The sequence below is a fragment of the Dreissena polymorpha genome, chromosome 6 (genome assembly GCF_020536995.1).
Source record: "Dreissena polymorpha isolate Duluth1 chromosome 6, UMN_Dpol_1.0, whole genome shotgun sequence".
NCBI lineage: Eukaryota > Metazoa > Mollusca > Bivalvia > Myida > Dreissenidae > Dreissena > Dreissena polymorpha.
The window spans coordinates 15,368,103-15,390,845 of NC_068360.1; the positions used below are offsets into that span (position 1 = coordinate 15,368,103).

Below are 22,743 nucleotides of genomic sequence, written 5' to 3' on the forward strand. Positions count from 1 at the left end.
ATTAAAAAAGGGAATCATGGGGTCAATAGTTTGTTGTTTAATTGCATTCTTTTTGTTTTCGAAGAAGGAAGATGCTATCAAATACACACAATGATTACAAGATTGACCTATTTAACTAAATAATAATGGTCATTTTATTCTATCTGTCGCTTATCACGAGGATAAAAGTTCTATAAACTTGTATCTTCTTTCCATGGCTTTAAAATCACACTAATCGCTCATTCGGTTGTTATGTTCTACCACGATGATAGAACGTCCGTTTATTTAAATGTAATAGCCTAGGGATAACACGAAAGTCCCACTAATCGCTTATTCCGTTGTTTAGTTTTACCACGATGATAGAATGTCCGTTTATTTGAATTTAATGGGTAACACAAAAGTCCCACTAATCGCTTATTCCGTTGTTTAGTTCTTCAACGATGATAGAACGTCCGTTTATTTAAATTTAATTGGGATAACACGAAAGTCCCACTCATCGCTCATTCCGTTGTTTAGTTCTACCTGCCGCAAGGTACCATGATCAACGTGGACTACCACGTGGGCACGTTCTGGAAGACGATGAACGTTCAGATCTTCCCGTCGCCCGACGATATGAACAACACGGAAGGACTGTGCGGAAACTTCAACAACGACTGGGAGGATGACTTTACCCACAAGGGCGGAGCTGTAACCTTGCCACAGGGAGATAGGTACTGGAATTGGTTCTTCCTCTTCGAAGACCCGGATGAGTTCAGCGAATCATGGAGGTGAGTTGTATTTTGGCTTGAATTGTTAATTATAATTTTTGCAAAAGCGAGAAAACTTTGTGAATGTAAAACTAATAAAAAAGAATCATAGCGGTAATATTATACAGAACATATAGGGATTGTACTCTTATCACGCAAGCAAATAGATTACACGGTTGATTTTCCCAGCGTATCGTTGATATGTAGCCTATGACATTGACACAAAATAGCCGACGTTTGTTAACTGTACACATATGCTTTTATAGAGAAGAGACTCCATTGTTGCAATTGGCCCAAGAGGGAAAGCTTGATGACGTGCTGAATCCATGGGCCGATGATTCCAAGTACTGCGTGTGTCCATTGGTGGGTGGATCGCGTCAACCAATGTGCCACAAGAAGGAAGACAAGCAGTGCACAAACTCAAAGGTCTTTTGTCATTTGAGATTCTTTGCATTGTTCCGCAAATAGTATTTCAGCCATATAAGTGAGGCTAGTTAGCTTACTCAAACATGTCCCGAGTAAGCTGGTTAAACAAGTACTTTTTTGTCCAATGTGAGGAATATAGTTTAAAATACAAGCCTCTTTCTCAAATCTTTCAAATGTTTATCAATATTATTAGCATCTTCTTAACCTTTTTGTCTTATTAAATATATTTACTTTGGAACAGATGGCTGAGGACCATGTCAAAATTAGATTTCTTCATCCAATATTATTGTAATGCCATTTGGTAAGCGGAAAATGTCGTCCCTGATTAGTCCTGGCCGGACACTTTGCGAACACGTTTTTCCGGTACGATGCTCATATTATGTTTAAAAAACATAGGTCTACGCTGGAAAGGAAAAGATTTTAATTGAGGAGACGAAGAGGTCCGTGGATAGTCAGCATATGGATGACCTTGCGGAACGATTGGGGATGTTGGGAAGAATGAGGGCGATGAACAAACTTCAGCGAAAAAAGGTTAACATTTTGAAATGTGAATCGTGCTGTAAAGGCGACCGGTGTTACAATGACGCTTATTGAAACGTATTGCAGTAGCAAAGTAGTTTTGTTATGGAAATGCTTTGTAGTATTGATCATTGTTAAACGGCGTTTACATGTTTTATATGGGCAGTGTAAAATTGACAAAAACAATATATGAGCCGTGCTCTGTGAAAAGGGGGTTTAATGTATGTGCGTTGAGTGTCGCCCCATATTAGCCTGTGTATTGCGCACAGTCTAATCACGAATACTTTCCGCCTTAATTGGATTTTTGCTAAGAAAGGACTCTATGTAAACGAAAAATATCATTAAAGCAGAAAGTGTCGTCGCTGATTAGCCTGTTCGGACTGCAAGGCTTATATGGTACGACACTTTTCGCACATGAATTAAACCCCCTTTTCGCAGAGCAAGGTCCATATCGAAATATCGTTGAATACATAAAACATGAAACAAAGTAATAATTAAAAAATTATTGGTCACGTCATGTAGTTAATTAGTGGTTGACAAAATTTTAATATTGTATGGTGATTTTTGGTTTTGTAATTCTACATTTTCTAACACTTTCTTCTACAAACATACCTCCATTTAAATAGCATACTGTTCAGTTTTTTGAAATAGTAGCTTAAATTGTAAAAGAAAATATTTGAATGTCCGTATTAACTGTGCACGTGTTTTGTAGAGGGAAGCTAAAGAGTATACCGAAGCAGAAATAGACGATGCAAAAGCTAAATGCGAGGCTTACCTAAAAGATGACTGCATGGACGGAATAACAATACTTGGAAATAAGACAGAGAAAAGTACTCTGGACTGCGCTAGGGATCTTGTGGTATGGTCACTGGAATGAACACTGAGATAATCGTTTATAAGTTTAAACTTTATTATTGAAGGTCGATTGCATCTAACGCCTTGAGCTTCTTAAAACGCTATTTGGTTCGTTTCCAGGGTATAACCAGTACATATTGTCTTAAGGGAGGTCTAAATTATGTCCCCGACGTATGGTTCAGCCCAGAACCATTACACTACCTATCGTATATTATATGATTGAACGATAATTATATATTGAATTTCATGTATTATGATACTGAAGTGTAACCTCGTGAAACAGGTAAAAATATAAATGAAATATGCATAGTTTTAGTACAAATAAACAACAACGCTTTAAAATTCAAATTAAAAAAATGCACTTAGTTTTAAAAGGGTTTTTGAAAATACACAGTTATAATACAATTTCAGCATAAGAATAACTATTTTAGTTTTCACATGTACTTTAACGTCGCAGTTCTAGTATATACAAAGCATAAACATTAATATGTGCGTCATTTCGTATATCAATGGTGGACTACCATAAACGAAACACGTGTCGAGCACGTTCTTGCTGACTTTGCAGCTGAATCCAAACGCATCGGATGCCCAACAAGGCAGCTGTCGTGCAGTGAAGACCACCATAGTCACCACTTTTGTCAAGGACATAGAGGCGCAGGTATTCAAAACGCATCGAACCATTGATTCTACAGTTTACTTGTAGTCTTTACAAAAATAATGTAAGAATTACGATTACTATTAGCAAATTAGTTAACGTTTTACGCATTTTTGGTTATGTTAGCGTATTAAATTCACTGTTGACGTTATACGGATATAGCTCAGGTTAACACGGTGAATGTTTTCTTATTATGGCCAATTTAACTCTTTTCAACCTTTTTATAACTTGTGAAAAAAATAATGATGACTGTTGTTTTTTAGAAATGGTCATTTAAAACTACAAACTTTAATACATGTGCTAATTATTTCTGTACATTTAACACGGACACTAATATGAAAGCGTTTTTATTTCTCTACACAATAAAATGTAATATCTCTCTCTTTATCTTTAAACAAAAGATGAAACGGGATCTAGTATATGTGCAATTGTGTTTTACAGGATACATACAAAGAACAATTCGCAAAGGTCAAGAAAATGTGTATCGACGACTGTAACGGAAATGGGAAATGCAATGGTTTGCTCTTTAGCAGATTTTTGTTTATATAAGAGGTCACGGTGTAACTTAATTTTCTTTACCAGATGATTGTGATCGTAAACAATTAGCGTTTCAGCGTTTCAGCATGCAATTCTTAAAAGGAATGTTTCACAGTTTGACAAAATAGCACATTTCAAAACACATTTCCTGATTAAATTAATATACTCAAAACAGCATATCAGTTTTAATTAGCTGATAGCTTTCTATGAACCATCGAAAAGTATAAAATAAAACGGATATAATATAATTGTTTTGAAATTATTACATGAGCTGGAAGGTTTCTAAATCTTGTTACGTTATTACTACCGGTGCATTTGAGATTGCAGTTCTTTTATTTATTTTTTTTAAATAAATCCATCTTACAGACAAAGGAGCCTGCGAGTGCGATGGTGACTACGACCCGCTGACGAACTGCTCACTGAGCCGCAGTCAGAAACCCACCCTGCAGGGCCTGAGTGGAGGAGGGCTCAAGGACGGCAAGTGTGACCGGAAGGCGGCCGGCTGCAACGCGTTCACCATTGCCACAAGCGGATGTACATCACAGAGTACATGCAAAGCGAATGTTACCACGGTAAAAGACGTGTTGTGTGAACTTGTGTTCAGGGCTTATTGTTCCGATGATTATAACGTTATTATCAGTGCGGAATAAATGTATTATTTATTCATATTTGTTAATTTAAAAAAAAATTATGTAAATAGTGTACTTACAGAAAATAAAATAATAAATTCAGAAAAGAAAGGTTTTTAATCTAGAACTCCCGATATCAATACTAACTTCTGTTAAGAACCAACACGACCGCTGTATGTTATACCAAAACAATACAAAACAGCAAATGTACATACAAACACAACATGCAACATACAATGACAAATATAATCTCTAATCATAGGTTATTTTAAACAATGTTATTATATTAAAGTGTACCGATTTCTTCAAGTTCTACATCGCAGTTGGTTTCTCCTTTGAAAGTATAATGCAGGTATTAATAAACCCAACATTCAAATGCTTGTATTTTGTATGCCTTTCATAGCACTACAGTGATGAAACAAAAACAGTCACAGAAAAGGAGCAACCCTGTACATGCGTAAACGGTTTTGATGTCGAATATGACGTCAGTGCCATAACAGGTGCCCGTCGGCGTCGATCCATTGACACCGTGCCTCTTGGAACAACGGTATGTATTGTGTGCATTGATCCACGCAACTGTCTGATATTTTGCTTTTTATTGATTAAAAGACCTGCAGATACATGTATTTGTCGAACCAAAAATCACTTTGCACAATAGTACGTGTTCAATGTCACCGTGATATCTGATTTATACATTTACATCATTAAGTTATATTTGAAGAACCAGCCTTGAGTGGGACATTTGCGACCTTCATTTAAATTTTCATATTTGCAATTAGCATATATACGGTCATAACTGTTAAATAAAATCAATACGAATTTAATTGCGCAGTTAGTTTGCTATTGTGAATTATATTAATTAGAATTTGATTGACATAAATGATCAGAAAAACACCAAATAACTAATCAATTTACGAATTAAGAATGACCATGTGTTTAGTCATTCAGAAAACAAGTGTTTATTGTTTTTCGAAGATGTCATGTAAAATTTCACAGTATTTCGTCGCATTGTGCATATAGTCGTCGTGAATATATATATATACAACAGCGTTTAAATTCAGACTCCTCGTTTTCGTTATAGGTTGGCGTTGCAGTCAGCAATGACGGTAGCACATACAGCGAATCAGCGTCCAACGTTGATATAATTCTGGACAGCACTTGCATAACAAACGATGGGACAAAGTTTGTGCTCGCCGTAAGTTGTAATCTTTTCATCTGGATGCATTAGAGGTCCCTTCTTACAATCAAGGTCATTATTTGCTAGACAGGTATTCATTATGTACAGAGTTGATACATAATACAAATTGCCTAGTGTTATTGTGATAAATTATTTATTGCTTAAAAGAAATACTACAATAACTACCGATAATCACTATGAAATGTCAGCATCAATGTTTTCACCAATCTTTAAACAAGTTTTTTTTTCAAACTTCCACAGGTGTATTATATGTTGAATTTTTTTGCAATAATACTACACTATTTATTCTTTGGTAATAACTGTTTGCGCCTTCTTCTGAAAAACGAGGCTTAATTTATATGATAAGGTATCGTACCAGACAAGACTGCAGTTCGCTTATTCTGATCAGGGACGAATCTGTCCGCTTAAACAGCATTTTCGCTAAGAAGAGACTTTCTTTTAACGAAAAATTCCATACAAACGGAAAGTGTCGTACCGGTTAAGCCTCTGCGGACTACACTTGCGTATCTGGGGGCCGTTTCATCAAAGATCGTACGACAATCTTAATTTACGACCTAATTTTGGAGACTGAAAATACAAAAGCTGTTCATCAATATGCATTCAAAATATAAACCATATGTGAGAAAACAATGAAATGAATAGATATACGGAAAAATAATAGTATTATTATTTGATGTTTAGTTAAAATGCGTCTTTGAAATATGTGTCGTATTCCAATTTTGTCGTACGATCGTAGATGAAACGGACCCCTGGGCCAACCATTTACGCGCATGCATTCAGCATGGGTTTCCCAGAGTAGGGCTCAACCTTGTTTACATTCTAGGCTGGGTACTGTCTCATTGACGGCGTCTGCTATGCTGCTGCGGAAACCGAAAATGATGGATGTTATACCTGTGATATGGCCAACAGATTTGAATGGACAATATCTGTTAGTCACGTTTCACTTGTTGTTGTTTTGTAATTACGAATATTAAATTGTTAAATGAGTAGTATTAAAAATCTTTGTTTTGAAAAAATGAATAATTTCAATACAGGGTGTAATTGATTAATTATACATCAATAGGCAAATCACTATTAATTCATGTTTCCATGCATGACGATATGGGCATTATATAATTGCATTATATTTGACGAAACACTCTTAATTTACATCGAAACTAGGAAAAAAAAACATTCTCAGTTAGTAATATCAATTAAAAATATCGGTTTCGAAGAAATTTAAGTGCGTTTCGTATAGCCAAATGTTGTCGTTTTGACATTAAACTGGAAAATGGACTCAAAACCATAATCATGAGAGAAATTAAGTTTATTTTCACTTGTTAAATGAGAATTATCTATAAATAACATATTAATAACACTCTTATGATAAAAAATAATAAACATTAATTATAAATTATACATTTATAATAATAAATATAAATGTTATAAACATATTTTTTGATGGTGTGATTTTACATTTTTTTAAATGATTCAATATTTTTTAGATTGGAATAGTGATAGTTTTATTCACAAATATGATGTCTCTGAATTCTTACAGAGTGATTACTGTGAGATCGGTGGTACTTGTTACAATGAATCGGATGCCAAATCAGCTGCTGAATCGTGCCTCACGTGTGTGCCATCAACGAGTCAAACAGAGTTCACCCAGACGGTAATTTTTATAAGATTACCTTTTTATTAGCTAAACAAAAGGGACTTCACGCACTAATTCATTAAATGTTACTAAATGAAATGTTTTCGAGACATAGTTGTTCTACTTTCTGCTTAGCTTCTATTAAATTGACTAAAGTATTATAGAAGAAATGCACATTGTCCACGATCTTTATTTAAGATGTTTTTACTTTTTTCTTATTGGAGATTATCTTGTAAATGTGGTTTTATTTTGCTCTAAAAGATAAACCTTATATTGTGATATTAATCAGCATACTTATGTTCTGCGCATCGCACAATCTAGTCAGGAGTTATCAAACCCGCCATACAATCACGCAAAGTTTCGCGATCTCATTAGTGGATATCGTAGCTCCCGAGCAGTCTTTTCGAATGCGCGTGCTGACCTGGATCTGCGCTGGCCGCATATGGCATTAGACCCATTTTCAGGGGTCATATTATGACTGTTCCATTCACTTGCTGGAATATACAATTAGCATGAGTACTTAAAACTACTGCAAAACAATTATTATTATTCAGATGCTTATTTTCGTGCATGTTCGCGGGTCGTGTGAAACAAGAAATCAAAAGGACAACGAACGTTTAAGTCCAAAGTATTTTATATCAGACAATCATAAAATCCACAAATTGTATATCAAGCGAAAATACCAAATTGTATTTATTCACAAAATATCATGCTAACAAACACAAATGAATACGCAGTAGGAATATTTTTTACAATCTGCCAATGACAGTTTAATATACAACATGGTAACCTAGATACTTTTAACTATGATATTATTGAGATATGTCGATGATTCGCTTTTCAAAACGAATCAACGACTTTCCCTTTAACAAGTAAATATTTTGTTTTACACCTTATTTCAGGCTGACACCTGTGTCATCGATAATCAATGTTATGATAACAACGGCTTCGAGATGGGAATACCCTGTCGGTATTGCAACACAGACATGGACAATACATCATGGACAATGAAGGTTTGATAAAGAAGATATTTCCAAAATTAAGCCCCGCTCTGAAAAACATGGTTTCATGTATGTATGTATGGTTTCATCCCATATAAGCCTGTGACGTATGCACACTGCAATCAAAGACGAATTTGTGGCTTTTTTGTTTGTAAGTACCTTAGTTTTGGTAATATACAAGTACAAATTTTCATTTTATATTAGAAGCGAAGTGAATATTGGTCAAGACCGTCACCAGTGCAGTACTATTCTTTTTTGTGATCAATTAACTGCTGCAGTCAGTGAACTCGTATAGAAATATCTGTAAATCCAGACAGGAAGTTGGGTCATGGCCACCAGACCCGCAACTACCTTGATTGTTGTAAAAATACTTTTTATATATGAAACATTCAATAAGAGCGGACAGTGTCTTATTTCATTAGCCTGTGCTGACTGCACAGACAAAGCTGGGACGATCCTTTACGCACAAGCATGAAGCGCGACTTATTTTTATTTTCGAAATCGCAAAGGGCTTTTTTTTATAAATAAAAACTTATCGTAGAAATACATAACATATATCCCGTTATATCGGAACATGACTTCCATGAACACGCATATTTGATAGATAGAGTGCTGTATTGAAGGAACACGCTTCTTTAACGCAGTAATCTTAAAGCGATAATCGTGAATGGTATTGCGAGTTTGAATATTTTGTCAATAATCGGATAGGTTGAGGATGTATGGCATTCTGTATATGTTAATATATATACATTGCGTGTTTTAAATATCTCGCTATTCATTGAAGTTTGTATAATGTATCTTTCATAAACAGGACGACACGTGCTTTATTTCGGGTGGTTGCTATGACGACAAAGCCGACAATCCATTGAACGGCTGTCTGTATTGTGACTCAGATGAATCCATCAGCGACTGGCAGACTCATGTGAACAAGACAGGTGAGGATCCGATTGTTATTCAACGTGTGTTTTATAAATAATAGACGTTGAAGTATTGTGCGTTAATCAAAAAAGTTCGTTCTGAAATAAAAGCTTCAGCGTTAGCTTACATTTTTCAGACAATTATTATGGTATAAATACTCGCATGTGATGTGCTTTAAATGTGTTCTTATATCAGCTACGGTTTGATATATAAAACGAAAAAATATCAGACTGTCGAAGTGTATAACATATTGATATTTTACAACCAGAATGTCAATTTTTGCTAAAAGAAACATCAGGAAGAAGCTACAAACCTTTTCTTCAAAATAGTGTTTAACATCAGAATAATGGCTGATATTTCAAATTCATGTCATTGTTTGCTTCATCAGAATAGTAAAGTATATAACAAACGTGTTTGCCATCATAATGGCAACTTAAAAAACCTACTAAATATGTATCCCATCAATTCTTGTTACAAACAAATATTGTTTCCTAGGTCAGCTTTCGTTGCAAATAGATTTGTTCGACTAGAATGTGAATTACGTTGCAAAAATATTATTTCCATAAGAATGTGAATTGTGTCTACATCTTTACTTCGACGTTAATACATGTGTTTCTTTGTCAGAAAAGTCCAAGATGCAACAAATAATACTTTACTGTGTTGTAACTTCAACATCGTTAATGACCCATGTCATTTACTAAACTAAATCGGAATGCAGAAAAAATATATTCGTTCCCATCTGTATTTTTTTGTAAAAAAAACTTATAATGTCTCCCATCAGAATGCCTATCCGAAAAAGACGCGGTGTCCGGAGCTGTCATTGCGGCTGCTGTAATCGTCCCCATTCTGGTGTTAGGAGGAATCGGCGCGGGAATACTCATCTACAAGAAAATGCAGACGAAAAAGATAATGGATGCAAGGTACGGAAATTTATCATCCTCTGAGATGATATATTATGTGAGTATATAGAGATATGGAGATACTTAATCAGCTAATGTGCATGTCATGGCATAATTGAATTAGTTGTATTTTGTTTAGACTTCACCAAGAATAGCATGTGGAAGATATATAGCTAATTTCCGGTGTAGTTTTAGATTGAATATTTGTGCTAACAGATTGGATCATTTTAGACATTTTGAGAATATAACTAAAGGCATGTCTGGTACAATATTCTTAATCACGAACAAGTCGTTTTTGTGTTTATAGTGTATGCTTAATATGTTTTATAAATTATCTTATTTGGTCAGAACTTTGTTTAATTTCATGTCTAGATTTAATTTTTGGGCCATCTTACATATTGATTTTGAATATTTAAAGTTGCTTTTAAGCGAATTTCCATGTTGTGTTGTCCTTGTTCCATCCTATTATAAATGCGCAAAAATGGTATCTTTAATTAAATCATCCGCGATTCCAATTCTATACATATGTACACATGATCGATGTATGCTTGCAGAATGAATGGAGGTTTATACGACGAAACACCAAAGAACGGCCATTTTCGCACACGCGTAACGCCCACTCCCTACGACCCAGTGATACCGGCGATGCCCTACAATATTCCGAAAGATGAGATTAACCCGGACAAACTAAACAGTAGACCGGACAATCTGTACTCCGACGACCAGACTAGCCAGTCGATTCAAACGCCTATTCCGTCGCCCGCCCACAAGCTTCCAGCGCCTACCGTGGGATTCACATCCACGGCGCAACCGATGTCAAGCGCCTCGACAGAGATGGAGAAATTTCAGGACGCCGGCCACTACAACACAATGTTGAGCATTGCCGACGAAACCAACGCTTAACCTGTGATGAAACTACCATATTTGACTGAACAATGCATCTACTTTAAGCATTTTCTTTTCATTATTGATAAGGGAGTGTTTTTTTTCTACTTTTAAGGGTTGAAAAACTCGTATGTAGATAATTTTGAAATAGTGTTTCTCGTACACTATTTAATAATCAAACTACATTGAGAATTATTCTTTCTCCCATTTATCTTTTTGCGAACACTCACCCAGTAACTGTTAGTGTATTTGTTGTGATTGCTTAAAATCATATTACTATTTATATCTCATACTCCAAAGATAATTAGATAATGATTCATACTTTTAAGATGGCCCAGTTTAAGGTAATTCAACTGATTATTACGTATCTAAGCACACATGTATAAGCTTAAACCAAAGTTTCGTCATGTTGAAATTTCAACCATAATCTGTCTCACTGATTTAATGTAATATCTTCCTTCAACTCTTCTATGCTTTACTCGTTTCTGTATCGTTTAAATTGATAATCAAACAGGCTGGTCCGGTACTTTTAAGTTTCGTTTTCGAGGAGTGATGTTCCACATATGTTCTTCTTAAGGAAGGACTAGTTTTGAAATAAAGTCGATCAACACCTACATGTAAATTACATAGGGGATCAGAATATTTGTTTTAGGAAACAAAGGAGTGTATCATTTCTATAAAGTTGGTGAAAGAAGATTTACTTTCGAAACGAAAGCCGATGAAATAAATTAGGAATACGATATACTAAATTTTGTACGACTTCTATTACTAATAAAAACTTAGAATGAGACGTAATAAGAAAGGCAAATAACACTTGTATAATATGTGAAGGATTACATTTGGACGAACGTCGGTAATCAATTCCATTCGAATAAATAAGAATGCTTTTCTTGGAAATTCAAGTCGATTAACACGTTTGAAAAGACGAAAGATGAAATGATATATGTTATATTATTATATTTGTTTTTCAACAAATATTGCTTAACGCTTCAATAGAAACGTTTCTGGTTAATGTCCGTACTGGCAAGTTTTAGGATTTTTTTAATGAATTAAACGAAAAAATATATGACTAACCAACCATACAAACATTTAATAAAGGTCAGGAAAACTTAAAACATTTTCAGTTTTCATAATAAAAAACAAACAAAACAATAACAACACCGCCGCAAGCTTGTACACAATATAAGTTGCGCCATCAAGTGGTTGTGTTAAAATACACTGTTAAGAATAACCACCTTTTACAGATTCTTTTACTCATTTCGAGTCAATGCATATACGGTATTTTTATGTCAGTACTTGATGTTATTGAATACAGACATCAAGTTCTAGCCATAAGGCGAATGAATTGTAAGTTTTGCTCTGTGATAGATTTTTAATTTTTGTCATTGTATCTTTTATGACGTTTCCGTGCTGTCCAATATCAATATTTTCATTATAATAAAATTTTATTAAAGTTTATAAACATGCACGAAGAAATGCTGACACCGAAATCAATATCAGCAACATATTAAACATACCCACGTACAATTTTAGCTTTGGGGTCATAAACAAAATGTTCAAGAACAACAAAATAAAAACAAAGTAATTGAATTGTTACTGGTATATACTTTTTATTTGCTTTTTTCTAGGGGAGGATTTAGAATTACATGTATTGTGATGTATTTGTTTTTGTGTATAATAAGTGTTCTTTACTATGTAAGCATTTCTATGGTAAAAGGATGACATAAGTTTAATGGGACATAAGGAAGTTTTTTAAATTTTGATGTAAAAGCTAAAACGCCGGAAATGTGTGTTGCTTGCGAAACAGGATTAAAAAAGAGACAGAAATAACGATAATTTCGTGATAAACAAAGAATGTTAAGAGTAAGAAACAGCTATTGCGCCAGTAATGAAATTTAAGTGTTTGATAGAATGCAATGACTCCTATGCCACTATAGTTGACAAAAAAACGTAGATTAAAATGTGTGTGACCTTCGTTCTTTTATTCTGCAATTTTGATATAGCATATGATGATTTTTCACGCATGATAGCATAATAAATACTTTAAGTGGATGGTATACGTGAATTTAGAAACAAATGCGAATATGCAAACCATATTAATTTATTGCAGCCCATTTGATTAATGAGTTATGTAAATTAAACATAGGTATGTATATCGTCGCTCTATCATGTTTTACCGAGAATTTAATATTGCCTTCATACCTTTAGCCTTTGGATACTCACCTAATATATCAAATTGTGTTTGTGTGTTAATGTTTTCTCTCATTCATTGTTGTGATATTTCCAAGTCCCGCGTAAACACCCACACGTTGTTTTCTAAATTGTAGCATGGTAACTAAAAACAACATGAACATGTGCATACATTTACTTGAAACAATGTGTATATACAATCTTTATGGAAACCAATCGCATTACTAGATATGATTGTATTTATTATGCTACTTCATATGATACTACATTGTTTTATTGGGTTGACTAACTTCTTCTATAAATATTGTTGTACGGATAAGTGTTTTTAATTTCTTGAAAACGCAACATTTTAATTTGTTTGTAAGCGTATTTGAAAAGCAGTACTCTGCAGCGGACTTGGAAATAAAACGACTTCAAAACAAAATTGTGTAAATTGTCTGTTACATTTTCATAACATATCAACCATCTATATTAACTTGATCACAATAAAGATGTTATGTTAAAACCAATCATACACGTGTAACACAAACGAAAAACGACACGTATACTCGTGTACTAAGTACTATCTACAGATGTCGAATAAAGAACTGTTTTATAATTATGGAGATTGTATACTTTTGATAATAAAACGTATCAGACATATGGCTTAGGTTTTTTATAGAAGAGCTGCACGTGTCAAGTATTACAACTTTCATAATTTTAACTTTTAATAAATATCGCGAATTTGGACCTTAAGTATGGTCGCTGACAAAATAAATGCTATGCAAAAGCAACAACAACATCAATAAAGCTTACAATAAGGCTTCTAATCTACAATAGTGAATGCTAAAATACTTCTTTCTTAGATAATTTTATTAATTATGTTAAGAAGGAGACAACAAATTATTACTCGTGTTAAAATTTATGAATAGTGTGAAATTGAAAAAAATGAGTGTGCTTATTTATTAAGTAAATTAATGAAAAAATTAGTATGAATATGTTCATGCCGTAATGTATTGAATGTTTGGTTACACGCGCAAGAAACAAATCCGACATACAGACAAAAGAACGCGCTGAAGGAAAATGGCAAATTACACACCCTCATAGGGGACAGAAGAAAAAGAGTTTCGGTTTGCTTAGATTCGGGAGAGTATTTTATCGGATGTATTCGTAGTTTGAGCCGTGAATTTGTAGAGAGCTGTACATTTGTGGGTTAATATACATTCTTCTTCTTTATTGCCTCTACATTTTGAGCCCTGGGACAAAGATGAAAGGACAGTTTTCTGTAAAGCATCTTCTTGTCTGTGCAGCTTCTGTTGCAAGCTGACAGATCGGGCCATGTATCTTCTCCTTCAGTGGCTCGTGCGTCCTCCTACGTTCCTTGAGCATGTGTTCAACCGCTTGTCGGGCTTTCCACATAGAGACGGCGCAAGGTGGTCTAATAGAGATCATTCCGATCTCCACGTATCCTTAAGTCCAAAAACGTGTACTGTTATATGCACAAGTGTTGCATGAATGTTAAAAAATGATACAAACCTTGAGATGATCTTTATAAATAACACTATTCCTTTAGGTCATTGTATTATGAACCACCTGTAAATAAATATACCTAAGTAATGAATACTGCATTCGGGATATTTTTCGGAAACTATTTATATGTGATCATTGATTTCGTCGACATTTAAGTGTTTGATATTTGAATTATCGTTCAATAACAATTCTTAGCTTGAAGTCAAATAAGGTCGCATGTTTGAAAGTTCACTTGAGTCACATCCACATATTACAATCTTATGAATGCTAGAAACAGTTAAACATGATACAATTATCATATGATTAAGTAACAAAATAATGTCGTTTTATTTATATAACATTCAGTATTAAACTTATAAGATTTATTGTGCCCAATTTAATTAATCGCATACAACCATACAATTTATAACGATTAACATGTACAGTCTTTACGAATCTGTGGTTTCATGTTTGGTATTTTAATGAATCGGTTTTAACAGAAAATATATTATTTTTGTAAAATAAAAAGATTTCAATAGGGCGTATGGTGGAAAGAATACATTAAATTGTATTACAAACTTAAACAAATTATGAGGAATTCCATGCGTATAGTTTATTATTTTCTGCAATATTGTAAAACATGTTTCAAATTATTTTTCATGTGCGTGTGCGAAGTAAAGTTTTTCACTTATGATAATTTAATTTCAGATCATAAATTTTGTAAATAAGTTCAACCGTTAAGCTAATCAAAATGTTACTTTCACTAGTTATCTATGTTGCATAAGATATACGTGTTCACTTTTTTTCCTTTAAATATTCAAGCGACGACTGTGCATATCGTTTCAAATGTAATACACACACATGAAATTTGTATCAATATCGGATATTAATAACTATTTGTCCTTAGCTTTTGACGGATTTGAAAAATGAACAGAACATTATGAACCGTTTGGTATCACTTGTGTTGATGGTGAATTCAATGCTAGAACTGGAACTATTTCAGATGATATTAACTATGTGTACCTAAATATGACGGAGGACGATTTGCAAGATTACAGAAATAATGACGCTCCGCATTTACCCAAATACATTTGCTTTTGAATTTTTACACAAACCCACGGACAAGTATTTATTTCATAATGTTAATCAACAAATCAAGCACACACATAATGAAAATGCTAACAGAAAAGCAACAACGTTTTTCTTTTAAACTCCAAAATACTATTTAAAGTAACGGAAAACGAAATACAAAAGGCAGTTTTTACACAAAATAATAATAATAAATCATGTGGACCTGATGAAATATCAACATAATGGATAAAACGTGGGCTTTATGTCATATCACCTTACCTAAATACACTATAACATAGCATGTTTCACAACGACAAATACCGTGAATGACTGGGGATTGGGCTACATTATACCAATATTGAAGGGGCGATCACAATTAGTACACAATCACAAAGAAATAGCACTCAAAATATATTCGAAAATTCTCTTCATTTGTTTCTCAATATTGTCAGAAAATAATGAAACGATAATACAAAATCAGTTTTAATATTAAAAAGGTAAGACACTTCTGATTGCATTCTAATTACAGGCTATCATATCATAAGTAATTCACATCCGAAAAATAAATATACATGTACATCGCATTTGATGGATTTAATAAATGCTGTTATAAAAAATATTCCCTTCCTATGGAACAACCTAATGAAACATACTATAAGCACTAAAATGATAAACGCCTTAATACGATGTATTCTATTTTAAAATCAGTAGTTCACAATACTAACAAGGTATCGAACATCATATACTCACATCCAGGAGTAAAATATCGCGTCTGTAAAGCATTCTTATTGTTTTTGTGCCTTACCAATAATTTAAACATTATTTCCTCGAATCACAGCGATATATTTTCAAAATATAAATTTAACTAATGTATGATACTTCTGCACGTCGACGATCAGATTTTACTTAAACAATATCACACATCGCTTTCCATGCTAAACTCGAAGTTAACGGCAAAAACGTAGATAATGATATTTAAAAAAAAAGTGGAAGATACACAAATATTGATAAATTTATGTATAGCGAACAACTTGAGGTGGTTTCAACTTTTAAAAATTCAGGAGTTTACATTTTTAAAAACGGAAGCTGGAACAGAACTTAAAATTTCAGTCATCAAGGTCAAATAACTTTTTTTCATGAACAATCAGCATGAATTTAAAACATAAGAAAAATAAAATTATTTGACGGATTTAGTCCAATTCTTAATTATTCGGCTGTTGAGCATGGTGTCAACATAAGTAAAATCAAATCGCTGAAGGCAATGCAGCTGTTCGCTCGTATAATGTTTTAACATTACATTCAAAGGACATAAAGTTCGACCTTTTTAGCGTAGGCAAACCGAACGGCCACGAAAAATGCAAACACCAACGTAATTTACTTTTAATTGTCTACAATTGTCTACAATGGTGTGATTTTGCAAAAACATCAAAGAGGAACTTACATTGATTGACAATCTCTCATAATTATATACAGGATTCACACAAACTCCACTAAGGTTTACAAAGATGAAGCTTAGTTTAAACACGAAATATCTTAAAAATATATTGGACGTATATCCAGACATTTTAATATAGTAAGAAAAAATACGTTTTAAAATAATTACATCAAAAAGAAAGATTTTAATTGTATTTTTATCACTTGTTATATACTCACCGCCTGAAATGTATGGTATTAAGTGCACGTATATCAAACCATACGTTAATGTTCGTAAATAAAAGTTATCACAAATCGTATTTATGCAGTCTGGACAGGAGCTGGGCTGTCCGCTATAAATCATGTCTAATTGTCGTGGTTTCCCCTGACCAGATTTGTGAGATGTGCAGGCTGGGCTATAGCAACGCTGGCATATGACATAAGATCCATTTTCGCATGTTGGTATTAAAAAATCTCCTTTTTGTCAAACTGTGTTATTTATAATAGCAAACTGGTAAATGTTGGTAGCCTATTCAGTTTTTCAAGAACGATTTCCATATAGACTTACCGATTACGGCAACTATTTGTGGTAAGATAATTAAATGATTTCCGTCTTACCATGACACTATACTTTTTCGGTAGTTTTTGTTTCCTCACCTTGAAAGCAAAACTGTATTATCAACGCTTAACGATAGTCCATTAGGTCTTCCCCGGAAGATTTAGTGACCGAGGACCGAGTCAAAATGCGAAGATTGCCATCGATGCGAAAAGCTGGTTTTAATATTAATATATGTATTATTTCAAACACAATAATATCGAAAATGATCAAAACAAACATAAGCGAATATGATTAAATATGAATATGATTAAATTATTGCCGAATATCACGATTTTTCTCAATTAACAGCGTATTACTAATCATTATGAAACATTTATAAAAGAGAATGTATATGCATATAAAAACAAATAATGTTTCTTTATTATTTAGGCCAGAATTTTTTAATGAAATGATTTTTGGACCCGCCGACTCCAATTTTTGACGAAACAAAACAAAATTAAAAATCGCGATTTTGTTCGGATGCCAAAAGGTAGCTTTTAAACACAAAACGCTTGCCGAGTTTTAGAAAAAGTTCAAATTAGTTATAAATCATCATAATAAACCCATACGTATTCGCCCTATCACCGTGTATTAATGTGGGTAATTAAAACTGGGTTTATTATGATGATTTATAACTCATTTGAACTTTTTATAAAACCCGTATACCTCAACTTTTCCGCTCACCGTCGAAATTTTATACTTCTGACAAGAGCACCATAACGGTGATTTTACCATGTACACGTGTGAGCAAGTATGCACCGCTCAACACTGACATTATAGAAATATGAACACCGCTCAACAATGTCCGTGAAAGCACCGCATCTTTATGATTTTTTAGCACCGCTTTATTCTGATATTTTTTCTTTCAGAAGGAAGAGACGTTCAAATTTATGTTTGAACAAACCAAAAAACAAGAAAAGGAGACTTTTTCCTCCTGGTGCCGAAAATTACAATTTTCTTTGAAAATATTTGGTTTTCATTTTTTTTTAATACTTGACGGAAATAACAATAAATGATTCGAACCCTTTACATCTCGTTAAAACGGACCGCGCTGTAATGTTTCATCTATGGAGACATGCACTCACAAACTTCTATAGACAGTCTCGAAAAAGTTTTTTTAATAAGTGTTACCCCTTTGTTTCTGATATAAAGAGTCGAGAGCATCTTTGGTATATATCTTTGGTTTTGGCCACAAACATCAAATTCATATTTCAGTACATTTAACTAATGCAACATCACTTTGTACACTCTATACATAACTAAATGTATTATTTCCTTCGGTTAGTTTTACACCAACATTTGCTTATACCATCCATAATCGTAGCTGGACATCTTTTTTACTGATTATGAATCTGAAATCAATAAATAATAATTATCAATAATGATTGTATTTTACCACAACAATATAGATAAATTGAAACATGAGACTTAAACATGTACCCATCACGTACTGGAAAGCAAGACAATCGATCCCGGTGAACCTTTTTGGTGCAAGCATGCTATCATTTTCAAGATCAATTCTGGGACATGAAACTTATAAATGGAAGATTATCGTAAATAAATTCAGCACACGATGGCTCTTTCTAGCTTATCATTTAAAACCATGTGCAGAAGTAAGCGGTGCCACGAATTTCAGTGACACGGAATATAAATACGGTGTTTATAATCAGTGTTGCGCGGTGCATCGATATTTATGTAAGTGATGCATATTTTCACCAAAAACAATAGGCATTAAACAGATATTTAATAAACAGGTTCGTATGGCATGTTCTTTTTTTTATATACAATGATTTAAGTCTGCCACATCAGGTCTGACACATCGACAATCATCTGAATATTACATTTTTCTCACAAGTACGAATGGTGTCGAGCGCGACACGACTTTTTGTTAACACTATTTCAAAGTCATGCTAAATATTTTACGACTGGTAAATTATTAAATAGACGACATGTTGGTTCAGAAATTCGATGGAGTGCTTCGCAAGTGACAATCATTTTGCAGTGTCTTATAATAAAACATTTTGTCACCCACTTACCTGATATTGCTTCGTTCGCCATGTTTCTTTTCGTCAGAAGGATACGGTGCTCTTGTCAGAAGTATAAAATTTTGACGGTGAGCGGAATAGTTGTAGTAATCGCCCTATCATCGTGTAATACGTGAACATCCTTCATCGTGTACATGTGCTGGAATTTACCAAAAGCTACGCCATCATTGTTTGTTCAAGAACTCTATGTACAACGCTTTCATCAGCAAAGTCTGCTAATTTCCCAATAGTATGCAACCGTCAAATGAAATCCTGAATGGAATCTTTTTGTAAGTAAATATTTTATTATTTCTTTACAATTTTATAAAATTGATAGTATTCAAATGACAAAAAAATATTATGAAAGCAATAAGAAAAGAACAATTCTAATTAAACAGGTGCTCCTAATGCGAAACCAATTTACGCTTTTAAACCTTCCATATTTTACGCACACACACGGTCATATTTTAGAGAATACAATTTTATGTGTTGTTTAATGCAGTTGTAGTGAAGAATTTGTGCATATAAAATGTGTTTTTTCGTTATTTTCAATGGGTACGAAATGGGTACGAAACTTCGGTTTTGTTCCGAACTGGTTCGTACCAAAAGTTCAAAAATCACAAAATCAACAGTTTTTAAAACGATTTCAAGCCATGAATGCCCAAATAAAATAGTCAAGTTTATGGGAGTTATTATCGGATTAACGGCTCCTTTATGAGATTGAACTATCAATTATGTTATCCTGGGATAAACTGTCACGAAGATCGATAATTATAACGATTATTAGGGACGCTATTTCGTTAATCAATACATGTACCATGACAAAAACACATTTGAACTTGTTTCAACAGACATTTGTGAGCATTTATGTTTAACAGTTCCATTATTATAATGTTCTGGCAACGAAATATTTTAGTTAAGATACCAACTATTTCTGAAATCAAAAGTAGGTCTTTCCCTCGATGTACTATATTTCGGATATGTTAAAATTTGGACATATAAAGATAGTGATATTTATGTGTTGATTTGTTGTATATAGTTTGTAAAAATATGTTTTGTGTTATTTCAGACAACAAGAATGGATGGTGGCTATTTTCCTGGGCCTTTCTGTCAAGAAATAGATGTGAAAAATATGCATTTAATTGAACCTGGAAATCGACCACCACAGCTAACAGAAAACCTTTTAACAATAGGTGTTGTTTTAGAATTTGTGAAACTTGATAATAAACAGAAGTTGATGTATATCATGTCCAAATGACCAAAAGTAACTGTTAAACAATTGAATTGAGATGCTTTATTTTCTGATGTTGGATTTATTTTTCCTTTCAGATTATGTATATTTGTGTGATACTAGGTTTTAATAAATAATTCTATCTATCTATCTATACTGTCTAACTCCCCTTGCGGGTATTATTGACAGTTACTTATTGTTATTTATGTATTAACGTACTTCTCAAAGTAATAAAAATATATTCAATGGCCGCAATTATTCATTAATGTCGTAAGGTTCCTTAAATGATTGTCCTTATTCATAAAGTTGGAATTACCGGCGGCTTTCACACCGCGATAAAGTGGCGACAACTTTTTTGGGGTCAGTGAAACCCCTGAAAAGCGTTTTATTATGCTATTTGTATTTGTCTGCGGTATTGATTTTTACTGGACAATAAACTATTAAATGGTTCTTTTAAACCTCAATAGCTTATTAATTGTGTTGTTTGTTGAGATAAAGTATTTTTAATGCAAAATATGGATTCCTTGTGAAATAAAAATACATACAGATGGCAATTTTCAACCAAATGAGACAATTCAAACAAAACAATAAATTCAAATGATAGCAAAATGAAAAAAAAGTTATTTTGTTCCACGCACGAAGTCCGCAAACGTACAGGTACTATGACCACAATGCTCAGCAAAAAATCACCAAAAAGTTTATTATGGACAAGTGAAAAAATTGCATACCTTTTGAACCAGTCAACATAATTTAAACTAATTTAAAAACTGACATCAAGACCTACAGTCTGATTATTGTAATATTGCACATCAACATGTTTGAAAACAATCACTGTGGTTGCTTAGTAAAAAGAACTTCATACCATAACATTTAAAAAATGAGTGCATATTTGGTCACCCATTTTTTTTTTCCGTCCTCCTACCCGACACTTTTAGAAAAACAATCCGAAAATCATTTAATTAAAAATTCTGGCCTTATTGACATAATGAAGTAATAGATCTATTGATCATTTCCTCTCGTTGATCTGATAAGGAATCGGCAGTTATTAAGGTAACCGTTGCCATGCCTCAGTTGCTGTGCTGCGCGCGTGTATGTGCGTATTTTAGAGTTCACAAATCCCGCTGCGTCTTCGCGAATGTATTTTTTTGCTGACCTGCCCCTGCGACCTTTAAGGAAAGTTGTGTTACGCAATGTAAACGTAACATGCAGTGGACTATTTTCATTATGTAAAGTGTACTCTTCCACACCGCGGGCACTTTCTCGGAGTTCGGATAAACCCAGGCACTATTACACTATCACTAGGTATAATTAAACCAATTCAATTGAAACAGAACTAGAACATAAATATTCATCAATCTGGTAGACTTTGCACGTATTGCACATGTATAAAACGTATTTAACGCTAATCATACTTAGAAATAATAGAACAAAGACAATATAAAAATAGCGTCAAGTAGTAGATTCAGACTACTTTAACACAAACTAAAAATTGAATAAGGGCGTTAATGTAAAATAAAAGGAGAAGACAGAAAATGCTTAATACGTTTTTCACCTTTAATAGAAATAAAACCGTTTATAGCCAACGATACCAACATTTAAGATCCTGGTGTCAAACAATCATAAAAGTCGATTTTACTTGTCTAAAACTCGCGAACTTATTTTCATTGACTTAGTATTAGTGCCCACTTGTTAAATATATAATAAAATTATTGCTATATAATGTATTATGTTTATGTGTAAACTTTTGTCTGCTTGAACTGTACTTGTTTTTGCGTTTGTATGTATTTGTTTTATCGTTATCCTAAATTAAATACCATAAAAAATCGTTTATAAACTCAAATAATAGTG

General features: G+C 33.4%; 1 protein-coding gene across 1 annotated transcript in view; it reads left to right on the forward strand.

Annotated features, from left to right (window-relative positions):
- Nucleotides 1-13,670, forward strand: part of LOC127834822 (uncharacterized) — a 22,155-nt gene extending 8,485 nt beyond the window's left edge. Inside the window, exons 10-24 of the mRNA XM_052360884.1 lie at nucleotides 496-746; nucleotides 992-1,151; nucleotides 1,548-1,682; nucleotides 2,383-2,529; nucleotides 3,091-3,183; nucleotides 3,622-3,697; nucleotides 4,084-4,289; nucleotides 4,750-4,893; nucleotides 5,428-5,541; nucleotides 6,368-6,472; nucleotides 7,082-7,195; nucleotides 8,080-8,190; nucleotides 8,990-9,113; nucleotides 9,878-10,016; nucleotides 10,550-13,670. Coding sequence (XP_052216844.1) covers nucleotides 496-746; nucleotides 992-1,151; nucleotides 1,548-1,682; nucleotides 2,383-2,529; nucleotides 3,091-3,183; nucleotides 3,622-3,697; nucleotides 4,084-4,289; nucleotides 4,750-4,893; nucleotides 5,428-5,541; nucleotides 6,368-6,472; nucleotides 7,082-7,195; nucleotides 8,080-8,190; nucleotides 8,990-9,113; nucleotides 9,878-10,016; nucleotides 10,550-10,898 — 2,268 coding nt within the window. The 3' untranslated portion in view covers nucleotides 10,899-13,670. The remainder of the gene's footprint in view (nucleotides 1-495; nucleotides 747-991; nucleotides 1,152-1,547; nucleotides 1,683-2,382; nucleotides 2,530-3,090; nucleotides 3,184-3,621; nucleotides 3,698-4,083; nucleotides 4,290-4,749; nucleotides 4,894-5,427; nucleotides 5,542-6,367; nucleotides 6,473-7,081; nucleotides 7,196-8,079; nucleotides 8,191-8,989; nucleotides 9,114-9,877; nucleotides 10,017-10,549) is intronic.
- The last annotated feature ends 9,073 nt before the right edge of the window (nucleotides 13,671-22,743 follow it).